The sequence below is a fragment of the Heliangelus exortis genome, chromosome 11, assembly GCF_036169615.1.
Source record: "Heliangelus exortis chromosome 11, bHelExo1.hap1, whole genome shotgun sequence".
NCBI classification, from domain to species: Eukaryota; Metazoa; Chordata; class Aves; order Apodiformes; family Trochilidae; genus Heliangelus; species Heliangelus exortis.
The window spans coordinates 17,446,934-17,460,125 of NC_092432.1; the positions used below are offsets into that span (position 1 = coordinate 17,446,934).

At 38.7% G+C, this 13,192-nt stretch overlaps 1 protein-coding gene across 16 annotated transcripts in view; it reads right to left on the reverse strand.

Moving 5' to 3' along the window:
• TJP1 (tight junction protein 1) overlaps positions 1-13,192 on the reverse strand; it is a 184,553-nt gene that overhangs the window by 145,602 nt on the left and 25,759 nt on the right. For 12 of the 16 annotated variants that reach the window (XM_071755005.1, XM_071755004.1, XM_071755003.1 and 9 more), the window contains exon 3: positions 1,822-1,954. In XM_071755005.1, the coding sequence (XP_071611106.1) occupies positions 1,822-1,954 (133 nt within the window). Of the gene's footprint in view, positions 1-1,821; positions 1,955-9,885; positions 10,068-13,192 lie in introns of those variants that run through there. The other 4 variants (XM_071755012.1, XM_071755008.1, XM_071755016.1 and 1 more) reach the window with 1 other exon arrangement.

Here is a 13,192-nt window from a genome sequence, read left to right on the forward strand (position 1 = left end):
AAAATCTGCATTTTTAACTTGTATCATCTTTTAACATGAGACCTCAGAGTAAAATGTGAGCTTCCTTTCCTGATTACCAATACTTAACTATCAATGCGAATTTATACAAATACATAATTTCTGTATTAGAGATACAGGCATTCCCCATTATAAGTTGTCACAATTCTCTTTACAAAGGTCCTATGGCATGCACGATATTCTTTTTACCATTGGCTGTAATTCTTTTTCCTTGAAGGCCCCAAGTGTAGAGGTAGATTTATTTGAAACTCCTTAATAAGACCTCACAGATGAAGACCCATGACACACAAGCTAAAATTATTGTTTCAGTAACCTCATTACCCAAAGGAATTTTTAACCTTCACTAAGGTAATGACGCCAGCAACAACACTGCTGTGACAACAGTTTGCACAGATACAGCAAAACTTGGCTAAAAAGGTGGCAGTGCAGGCAACTGGCAGCACCTAACCCAGCACATGCTCACTGCCCGGGTTTCAACAGCTACCGGGCTGGGCCTGGAAGCACCCACACTGCTGGAGGTATCTGGACACCACACAATGCACCAAGTGTCAAAACTTTCCTACTAATTTCAGTACTTGCTTAAACAGCAAACAACCATCTCTTTGTCCCAAAGACAGTCATGCTAATTTTTGTAATTAGAAATAAAACAGTTGTGAGAAAAACAATACCAATTATGATACTGGCATCATCTGTAAAAAACACCAAATGATGCAACATACTGAAACCACTGTCTTGCCTTGAATAATGATAATTTCCCAAATTGCACCTGAAAGTTTAGTTATATTGTTTCTCTAACCATGTAATACCAGATACTATCTCAGTCACTATATATTTGTTAATTTTAAAGACAGTACATATTTCCTATCTACCTCTTTCATCCTCATGTTTAATAACTGGTTTAAAATTTAACTTACTCTTTGAGATTATTTTTCTATTTCAAAACAACATGATTAATTTATCAGAATATAACCCACTTCAGCCAAATCCCATCCCCCAGTTTGTTGAGAGGTGTAGTTTTTGTTTTTTCAGTACAGAATTTTTGGAAACGTACTGTGTTTAGAATAATTCTAATACTTTGTGAACAGTAAAAATAGCAGAAAATCCACCTCCATGTCCCATTCTCTTTCATATTAACTATTTGTTTCTTTCCATTATCTCAATGTAAACAACCCCTAAAGTAAAGTTCTGTAAAAAACTATTTCTGTCGTCAACTAATTTCAACTACATCTCTAAAGCATCACCTATAGAAATTCTTCAAAACCATAATCACACTGAAACATATCCACACCGTAATCAAAGCAAAGCCTATACCAATACTGTGTAAGTGCAGTAAGATATCATCTGTGATAGTAGCTTTTAAGTGTTACAACCACACACATCATATAGGAACATTGATTTCTTTCTCTCTACTACAGCCATATACAACTAAAATAATTTTGTGGGGGTTGTAAAAAATAATCTATTTTACTTCTAATATCTAAATATAAAAGCGTAATGTGAAAATATTTTTCATATTTAGTCTATTTCCAGCTACTTTCTTCACATCATGCAGTGGCAAAATTAAAACCTGCCATCAATATTTGTATCCAATGGTACCTGAAGAACAAAAATGTAGTTATGCAAAAGTAATTATACAAGTAACACCACTTAACACTTGGCAGTGTAGAACTGCAATTGCAACATCATCAAGTGCAATACCTTTCCTAATTCTGACATTTAAACACAATGCCAAGAGAGACAACTGTTTATTAGCAAGATTCTCATAACTTCATTTAGGATAAATGTAAAAGATATGGTACTTACAGTGAATTCACAGAAATCAATGCTGTCAAGACTTTTGCTTCTGTGTATTCTCCCTTTTATTCTTCTTAAAGACGGCTTTCCCTGACTTACACTACAGGTAGCACCATTGGGATTTTCAGAGGATGGAGTTACCCTGCCAAACAAAAAGAGCCACATATAAGAATGTATATTTTTATTGAACAAGTTTCCTTAAAGTAAAAAAATGCATAAAAGAAAAAACACTTCCATGCTACACAAAGGAAAAATGTTATTCCAAGCTTTAATATTCAATCACTAAGTACTAAAGTAAGACCACAAAAGTATGTGGGAATCTAGTTCCCATAAAGCCCACCACTGCTTACAGATTTAGTCAAAAAACATATCGTAGTCATCAATTTTTTTTAAAGCATCAGAAAATACCCAGATTACAGAAAAATACACTTAACTTTTGAAAGTTAAAAGGAATACTTTTCTCTATTAATTCAGTGAAAAACTGAGTCCTGTGATACATATTGTGGCTGTCAATTAAATAAGCAGGAACCTGGCAGTGTTCGGATTTTGACCGTCTCCAGTTTGAGTGCTAATGGTACTTCAGCAATGAACAATGATTAACAATAATGAAATTAATAAGCTCTGTTAAAATTATAGGGGTAATATATTAAGCAAGTAGACTTTATAAGGTCTTTTCATCACACTGTTGTCTACACACAGTCCTAACAGGAGTCCATAAATAAAATATTTTCACTAAGCAATCCCTATTTTAAACTTGTTGAAAGCTGCCTATGAGTAGAACTGAGGTTAACAATTGCATCAAATGTCTTAAGTTTGCGAGGTCAGTATTTTGACTGCAAAATATTCTCTAGTCAGTTGACAACACATTAGAAAAAAGACCGTGTTCCAGGAAATATGCTCATCAAGAATCACTTAAAACCAGAACATTCTAAGTGTGCAGGCTTACACTTTCACATAATTTCTCAACTGAAGCCATAAGAGACCTCAAAAACTAGATTAAAGGAGAAATAATACCTATCTTTTTTACATTTCCTGAGACTTTGGACAGCAGGTAAGCGTTTTTCTCTGTGACCATTAAGATTTCTCTCACACAAAAAGTATCCGGGTTAAGTTCTTAACTTAGAATTAAAAGCCTTGGTGTATACATAAATGTTTTTACAAAAAAAAAAAAGGTGCAGATATTCAGTACATACACATCACTGAAAAAGGACATTTTCATGTGGTCCATGTTAATGCCTGAAATACAAATTTCAAAGTACATAACACAATAACCACAGCCTGAATACATTTGTTTGACTAAGTAAGACTCATAGGTCTTTACAGCTTCATAGTCAGGATAAGAGGTCCAAATAAATGTTTGTAGGAGGCTAGGAGAAGAAGTTGGAATAACCAGACTTGAAAATGGAAACAGATCTTTTCAAATCTCTTTCCAAATTGATAAAGAAAAAGCCCTTCATTCTTTGTTGATTTTATGATTACTAAATCAAGATTTTGCTTTCAGGTGTTTGAGTTTTTTTGTTTTTACATATACACACATATATTTACTGTAAGTTTAGACATAATAGACATTTTAATTACATTTTAAACTCACCACTGAAATGACACCAGCTTTTTTGGGGTATAATTATATTTACATTAAATTCTGAGTAACATGTCTGGCTACTACAGTAACATATTTGCTCACAGAACTGAAACTACAAAAATGCTACAGATTCCCTGATAACATTTTAAAAGTTTTACCAGCACACAGAACAAAGTATTTCTTTAGCAAAGACCTAAACTCATCAGATGCTTTGAAAGCCCTTCTACTTGGGAACTCCACTCTTTAAAGCCACTTGAAAAAATTAACTTGCTGCCTCTGAAATCCATACATCATTTCATTCTGCTGAAGAATAAATTTTGATTATTACTCCTTAGCCTCTGAGAGTCAGAAAAAATCTTTTAAGAATCACATTTCACTTTCAAAAATATAGTTTTATAGGAATAAATATCACCATTGAAAGATTCCTTTCAATCCTTTATAAAATCATTACTTTCTAGGTATCTTTACAACATACAGTATTATTTAACCAACAAGAGAAAAATCCCATCAGAATCATGAGGTTTTGACTCTATGTTGATGAGGAAACTTTGGGACAAGTGCAAAGAAATAAAATACTACCTTCCCTGGTGCCTCTGATACACCTACAGTTACAGAAGAACATTTAACAGACCTGAGACAGACTTGAATCTATTTCACACCATCTTCTCAGAATGGTGGATGCAACAATGAAACTCTCAAGAATCTATTTCCAGTACTACTTGTGAAGTAGTGGAACAGGGATTCTTTTCAGCACTAGAAATTTCCACAAGGAACACAACAGTTAAGACTATAATGTTGCAAGATAAACATAAATTTCAGCTTCAGTGAGTCCAGATTAATGAGACAAGGAGCAAGGTGTTTAAGTTGAAACTAAATTATTCAAAAAATGTGAACAACAGCTTTTTAATATCTTTTCCACTTCTGAATCTCACTTTGTGCTCTCAAAGTGTTCACTGTAATCAGAGAAACAGAGAATTTTCTTTCTAAAATAACACCGAAACTAAAATGCAAATGTCTGTGGTTCTGTCACCTGAATCTTAAGCTCAAAAAACTAGTTGTTCATTAAATTTACTGCACCTTATTATCTCCTTTTTCATCTCTTATTTGTATTGCTTAATTAACGGAAATCAGTAAGTGAATTGCTAAGTCACTGGCCGCAGTGCATGCATCAGGGGTAAAGAAGAATTACCACAGAATAAAGCAGAAAAATTTTTAAGAGACTTACACTCATCATGGGAATCCTAAATTAAGGAACCCCAATTCATTAACTTTTTAAAAATTTCAGTCAAGTTAATTAAACCATTTTGTAAATTCCACCTGGAGCCCAAGGCCCTTGCTATCCAAATCTTTACAACTGACCTTGACTGGATCCTTATCATATATCACATTACATAACCATGACTCTAAATTATTTCTCTAGTTTGTAAAATAAGCAAAAACCTTCAACTTTCAGTATCTGAACTCCACTAACAAATGTGCCAGCCTAACAAAATACTATGCAACAGGGACTTCAAGGTCCAGCATCACATCAAGAGCTAGCCACTTACTACACAACATAACATAATCAGATATGAAGTATACAAAACAACAGGTTTCTATTAATTAAAAACTATATATATTCTACTTGCATGTAATTATTATTTGTAATAACCTTCAATATTCCCTAAGACTTTCTGCAGTAAAATTTTGTCTGAAGCAATAAAACTGATGTCATTTTCTAGATGGACCTGTCAGATTGAACATCAGATTGAACATTTTTTAGGAATTAAAGAAAAAAAATCCCATTTCTTTTATGTTCTGAATAACTTTATAAAAGACATCAAAATAGTTTAAAAAAAAAAAAAAAAAAAAAAAAGCCTTGAAAGGATAAATTTTCCATATTTGTTTTCCAAGCATAATATTAATGCTAGAGTTAATGCAGAGAGGACAAGATTTTGCAACTATATAGCTTCAATAAGACTTAAAATGGCATATTTTCACATACTGCAAGTTGTCTGTGTATATTATATAAAAAAGAATTAAGTACTTCTAGCAAATTTCTATCCTAAATGGTTCCACAAAATATAAGTCTCTTAGAAACTTCGACTTCCAGTAGTTACATGAATCTGTTGAGAGATGTACACAATGTCTGTAATTAAATAACCTCCCATTAAACAAGTACTACAGAAAGTGAACATGTCCACTGGACTCAGCCAAATGTGTTCAGTATGACTTCTGGCTCAAACATAACAGTAGAAAAGCTGAAACTTAATCTCACTGATCAAACTGGAATACCTAACAACTACACTTGCTCAATATTAATATTTGTTTGGGGGGAAAAAAGGCAAACTTGAAAAAATGACAAGTTGAACCGAGCAGTCAACTATTAGGCTAAATTACTGTGCGCCTCTGCAAATATCTTCAAGTCTAAGCAGAGTATCCCACCTTCGTCAGAAATTTTAAAAAGGCATTAATTAATTTGCAATATCAATACATCCTTACAGTGGGCTAAACTGAAATTACCATCCCCGTTTCAAACAAATATTAACAGTAACCAGTAATCAAAAATGGAAAACATCCAATCTCCTGATCTGTATTTTTGCACATAATTGCTTTCCTCCTCCGTTACTTTATTCTTCCCAATATGACTCGGAAAATAAACAACCAGCGGCACTTTTCCCTAGGGATGGTCTAAATGACAAAACAGGCATCCTTCATTATTAACCTGGACTCCTACATCCAAGCCACAGCCTGAATACAAAGATAGGTGCTTAATTCCAGGCATGCCGGTTACTCCTCACTGATTTCAAGTACGTTTATTCCTGTGCTTGCAAATAAATGTGCCTGTGCAATATCTTACAAGAAGCAGCTATCATTTAACATCCAGGTTTCTGTATCACACATTCTTTTAACAACAGCACCAAACAGGAGAAATTGGATCCTGTCAAAATTCAAGTTCTGTAGTACATTGCACCTGCATTCTTTCCTGTAACCTAGATTGCTTCAGACAACTACCAATCATTCTTAAATGATGCAAGAAATGTAAATATGGAATAGCCTCATCCATAGTATTCTTCACAATGAAAATTTATCACTAACCAAGCTTTCTGTCTTACTTCATGACTCTGCACTGCCTTGCACCAAGGGGAGCTTAGAGGGAGTAAGGCAAAGCAGAGGAAGTCTTTCAAATTAGGAGTCAAATGCTGTAAGAAACAGTAGGGAACCTAAGTGAGAATTATTAGTGTTGCTGTAATGTCCTTTCCCCTTTTACATTTTTTTGCCTGCTCCTTCTTTCAGCAGAGCAATATAATATTCACTGTGACAAGAAATGATGGTCTACTTCTGTAGTTTGCCTTAATTATGTGATTAAGCATTTCTCTACCATAAAAGCATGCAGGTTGCACATATTGGGATTTCAGTAAATATTTGTGTCACTTTACTGTTTTAAGTTGCTCCCAGGTCAATAGTTAGATTTTCTGTAGCACCTTCACAAATCTTAGTCCTGCTGCATCTTATCTGTACTAGCAGCATTATGACAGTGGAGTTTGTATCCAAATACTGTCACCCAGCAAAAGGATTGAAAGCATCCTACTCATCTCATTTAGGTTCCTGCATATTAGGTTACACCGCTGCACAAACATGGGAAAGGGTCTGAATCAGCAGTTCAGGACTCCAGCAGCTTCCTCCATCACCAAGTCCAAAACTCAACTGCCTCAAGCAAACCCAATCATAAAACCATCAAACCACACATTAAACACAAGCAAGTTTCTGGATCCTCCACTTCCAACTTTATGCCTGTGGCATAGCTTCCTTCTGTTTGTTCAATTGTTTTATTCCCAGATAGTTTATACCAATTTGCTCTTAACCCATTATGAAACAATGGTGTCCACTGTTTTAATTTATAGCTCTGCTCTCCTGCATCACAGGAGACTTCTGATGCAGGACTTGTATCTTTGGAGGGAAGCAGAAGAAAATTGGAGTGACAGATGCTCTATAAAGAAGTATAACATTGCTGTTACCTTTTTCATTTTCTTTGAGTAGGATTCAGGTGGATTATCTCCATCAACAAAAAGATGACTGTTTTAACCCTTTTTTATTAAATTATGACTCTGTTTCCACATACAATATGTATAAACACATCAAGAAATTTATGAATCTGATGAGTTAAACTGAATGTTTTAAATTTTTAAAAGTAAGTAAACAAAAAGAGATGAAAAAGCATCCTCTAACCAAATTGACTTACACATTTACTTCAGGTATTTTTGAGATTCGGTGATCCAGTAATGAACATATTTCTGGTTTATGGTATGGAAATAGATAATAATATTGTATTGATTTTAGTTAAACAGCAACATTCAGATTTTCTTAGTGCATTATAAACTATACACAAATAAGAAAAAATTAACATCACAAAGGATCCTTAAGCAAAGGATGCACTTCTCTAAATGCATCATAAAATAGCATTGCATGAGCATAAATTATATCCATACACATAATGCCTAATGCTATTAAACTTCTCAAAGGAAATGTGACTACATAATATCATACAGCCTATTAATAAGAATGCTCCAGAGACATGCTTTCAAATGCTAAAGTAATTCATACATCTCCCAAAAATTAAATATGAACTTTATTTTTCCTTAACTCTCTTAGCCAACTAAATCTTCACACAGCATTGCACTGCAGCAACATGATGTCAAGTTACAAATGTTATGAAATGCAATGCTTATAGTATGCGTAACTGGGGAGATACTATATTGTTTTGCTATACTGCAAAAAACAGAGACTCTCACAATGAAAACAGGCAATCTAGAGCTGATCTAACTCCAACCGAAGACATAAAAGTAGAAGTTGAATTAAGTCCTTTCGGACTTAAAGTACACAAATATAGAATAGTTTCACTTCACATGCCAGCAAAGAAAATATTTTCAAGGAGACAGAGAAAATATATGAAACAGAACAACTGGTATCATTACATTATCAGTAATTAAACTTTTTAAAAGAAGTAACACGCCAATACATACAGTACTGCACACAGACAGAATTGGCATCTGGGGAGAGTAAAACAGGCACAGTACACTTTATGTAACTTATGTAATCAAAATCAAACCACTGAATATACTAAAAAAAACTTGATTAAATGTAATAAAACTTATCTATGTAACAGTGTATTTTTGTCTAAGGCTACATTTGAATCTGTACGTTAGTTAGGATGAACAGACTTGGAAATTTTGATCTTGCCTACAAGGAATACTGATATTTGGAATTAATGACAGAAAGCTTACTTGTACCACATTATGTTTCTTCTAGGGAATGTATTTCCTTGACACTGTCTATGCTAGCTGACAATGTGTAGGGAAAAAAAGAAGGAAAAAATCTCAACATCCTATAATTCATTTAAGGTCCATTTCTGGTACAACTGCTGATGTGTAAGTAACTCTATTTGTGAGTTACCTATTTTTAAATAAAATGACCTATCATGCCTCCTGTGACACTTTGCTTCACTAGAAACATGTCAGTACTGTGAAGCAAAGCCATATGATCATTACCACCTAAACATCATTCTTGATCTTTTACAGGTAAGAAATTCTCAGAGTACAATTTCATTCTTGGTATTTTCATCACAGAAAATCTGACTCCACAGATTTTTGCCTTGTAATTTCTCCTAGTGATGACACACATCCCACTGCTTTAATCAAGCTAACAGTGGGCTCTTACAAGCCCATAAGTGACTGGGTATTGCAGTGCCGTATGTTTGTTGATGCCCTACTCACCCAAATCACACCACTATAGTTCAATACATTTTCCAAAATGTATTGTTGATTCATACAGAAAAATCAGCTCAACTCACTATCAGTGAATGCACATAATGTAGAAATAAGCCACAAGAAAAGCAGGATGTAAATAAAATTATCATGTATGTACAGGATGTGCTTTCTGCCGCTCGCTAAACGATTAGGCTTGTATCTCCCTTTCCCCGTTTTTTTAAATACACCTGTCAGCAGAAACAGGGGAATTCAGAGCCCGGCTTTCCGCACAGCCCAGGGCGGGGAATGCGCTACAGCCAGAAGCAACACTCGGGCTGTCACGCAAGCGGCAGACCCTGCCTCAGCTACTACCGCGCCCCTCCGCCGGAGCTGCCATTGCCGTGCTCGGGCTGGCGCCGGGCAGCGGGGCTGCCTGGAAGCTGCGGTTGTACCGTGAGCGGCAACCACGCGTACAGCCGCGGAAACCGCCGCGCCGGGCGTCCTTCGGCGGGCCCGAGGGCGGGCGGGCGCGGACAGCTCCTCCGGCACCGCCACCGCCTCCCGGCGCTTGCCACACAACTGGCGGTGAATTCGCCGGGAACTTTCTCCCCCGGAGATGCCCGCGGGGAGCCCCAGGCCCGCGCCCGCCCGGTGCCCCTGAGGCGGGCGTCATGTCTGAGAGGAACCCCCCGCCCCCGCCCGTCCCGCCGCGGCCCGCGCTCGGCCCGGCCCGCAGTGCCGCCGGCCCGGTTTGTGCCTACTCACCACAGCTTCCTCTTTAAGGGCATCAGACTGCCCCTGTTGGAGGCGGTCACCCCTATGGCCATCTGCAAGACAGTCAGGTATTTCTGATACTTCATTTTGCCGTCGCCCCCCCTGTCCCTGCCTCGTCCCCGCCGCCGCCACCGACAGAGTCTCTCCAGCCGCTGCATGCAATCATCAAATTTTTATTTCCAGGCATCTGCCGTCCCTGCGTCGCGCTTCTTCCCCTCCTCCTCCTGCCGCGCTCCCTCTCTCTCTGCCCCCCCGGCTCACGCTCTCCTCCTCCTGCCGCACTCCCTCTATCTCTGCCCCCAGCTGACGCTCTCCGCCTCCCGCCGCGCTCCCGCTATCCCCGCTCCTGCTGACGCTCTCCTCCGCCTCCCGCCGCGCTCCCGCGCTCTGCCCTCCCCCTGGCCCACGATCCTCTTCTCCTCCCCCCGCTGTCGCACTCCCTTTCTCTCAGCCCCCCACACCTCGCGCTCTGACCCCTGACTCGCTGCCGCTCCTTCCCTCTCCCTCGCCGCGCCTCCACCTTGCTGCGGGGCTCCCCCTCCTTTGCGCCCGGCCGCGCTTCCCGCACCTGCTCCTGACCAGGCCTCTCGCCCCCTGGTTTGTCTCCTTCTCCTCCTCCTCACCTGGGCTATCTCCTGGTGGTCGCCCCCTACCCTCGCTAGGCCCTCGCTGATGCCTCGGCTTCCCTCTTTGCCCCCTTGCCCCACAGGCCGAGCCGATCATCCCCTTCTCCCCTGGACAAATGCGCCTTCCCCTCCATCTCTGCCCGTGGTCAGGCCGCTCCCGCCCCGTTCCCCTCCCCGGTTACCTGGGGTATCCCGCCCCCGCCCATGTGGCGCAGCTGCGGCTCTGCCCTCCCGCCATCAGAGGGGCGCCATGCCGCAGCCAAGCTGTCGCGGAACGGTGCCCTCTCCCCGCCGCCTCACTGGCCTCGCTTCTAATCCCATTAGCGCCTAGAATAGCCCCGTGTTATTTTGATCATCTCTCCGCACCTCCTCCCGACTAACAGCGTAGGTTGCGGGTTAGCGGTAGCCCAGCTGGCAGAGGCAAACGCCCCACCACCCGCCGGTGCGGCCCTGTGGAGGCGGTGAGGGCAAAGGTGAGCAGGAGGGTGCGGGTGAGGTGAGGTGAGGGTGACACGAGGATGAAGGTGAGGTGAGGTGCGGAGGCGGGCGGTGTTGCGCTGCAGCAGGAGCCCCGCTCACCCCTTGTCACCCCTCAGGCCCGGCGGGGTGTGAGGCACCGCCCCGGCCACCGAAGTCGCCTCTAAGAAGTCTAAAGAGTCAGGGAGGCCCGCATTCAAGTGTCTTGGAAAATCGGATAGCAGTTAAATCAAAGTAAAAGTATTCAGTGCTTAGCTGACACATTGATCAATAGTGGCGGGAAATACTTTGGCAAGAGATACCCTGTTAAGTTTGTAGATACTATGCAGAGTGCAGGTATGAGCAAATCCATGCTGAAATGACAACTTTTCTTTAAGCTGTTGTAATGCGAATAGTACTAATTGTAATATCCAAAGTTGAGGATCTAAGGTGGCACTATCAGCTAGAAAAAATGCTGTGAGCAGCATTGCTGCGTTATGGCTCAGAGATGAGCATTTTATTGATTATTCTTCCTTTTGTATGTAGTACATAGCTGAAGACTGTAGTAGGCTATATTCTGCCTAGGCCTGTTCATTATACAAGCAGCATAGAATGTAAATATATTACCTGTAAGCACAACATATTTTAATTAGAAACACAATAGTTGTATTACTGTAGTTAGAGTATGTAGTTAGCATGGCATTTTCAACAAAGAAATCTGACAAGTTTACAAATGTCCTGAAATTCTGTGTCACAAACAATTTAAAAATTCAAACGCCAACTTGATGCCCGTTATGAGCCTGTTTATCTGCTTTTCTCAAGATACTATTAAGGGGTTCTTTGTTTTTGGAGAGATCAAGCTTGAAAAGCAATGAGGGATTTTTAACTTGGAATTACTAGGAAGGTTAAGGAGGACAAAGTAATTTTTGTACTTAAACAATGCTAGTAGTATACTAACTGGAAAGTCTGTATATTCTATAGACATCATCAAATCAGTTTGAAAATCTTTAGAAATCTTACTTTGCCTTAAAAATAAAAAATGCAAACCTGTTGCCCACACAAGTTATAAGATCGTGAGTGTGGTCTAGATTTTATTCTCACCATCATTAGTTGAATGATAGCTAAATTGTAATTAAAATGCTGTTAAGAAAATCATTCACACCTTGTCATGGTAGGAAATATTGAAAGAATGATGATACAAGCATAGTTACAATGTCACATTTCAGTTTGAATGTTACACCTGTCAGAAAAATACATGTTTTTCTTATATAGAAATTCTTAAAAAAAAAATCTAATCTGGTTTTAATAGAAATTCCTTAGATAACACAATATATAGTTACAAGGAAAGCAAAATTTATTTGAAAAATAAACCTGGAAGAAGCAGGTAAGATTTAATAGTTCTTTACCTTGTAAAAGGACTATTTATTAAAAAGTCCCAAAACATTGTTTTTCATTTTTACCGTAGGAGGTTTGGGACATAAATTTAATTTAAGTATCCCTATACAGAGGAGTCAAGGAATGCACCAGCAGTACTTCGCATAAAAATTAACAACAGAGCTTGGCTGTATGTTCAAATTTTTATTCTACTTCTTTAAGTGTCTGTAATGTGATTCTCTTCTTAGTTTAGAGGGGTTTTGTAAATCTATTTAAATGTGCAAAATAATTACAACTATTACAGATTTAGCTCCGTGGTTTTCGATTATTATACTCAGTCTACCTGGTAGCAAGAAATTAACTTGTTTTGTGCATTTTTATATATCATCTTCCACACTTCTTGATGTGCATGGAAAACAAAAGAAAAACCAGAGATATTAGTGAAGAAATTTTATCCTCTAACTTTACTTAGCATTATTTCTGTCTGATCCCTATTCCTTCTTAGTGTTACTCCAATATATATTGCTTTTCAGAACATCTTACTTTAAGCATCTGTGTTTATATAGCTGAAAGAATTAAAAGATCCTGTCTTCCTTGCCATTCAGATAAACAGCCTATTTTTAACAGGAGTCAATGAGCAACTTCCAGATTAGGGTAAGCATCCAGATATCCCACTGTCAGCTCTGAGGCATGTGTGGACCCACTAGATGAGCTAAGTTCAAAATTTATGCAGTAGATATCCCTGCAAGAGAAGACAATCTGATCATATTTGCTGTTCTCAATGCAGACTCTTTCTGTCCAACAAGATAAACTTTTCTTCACTACAGAAAGCTGAAAGCTGC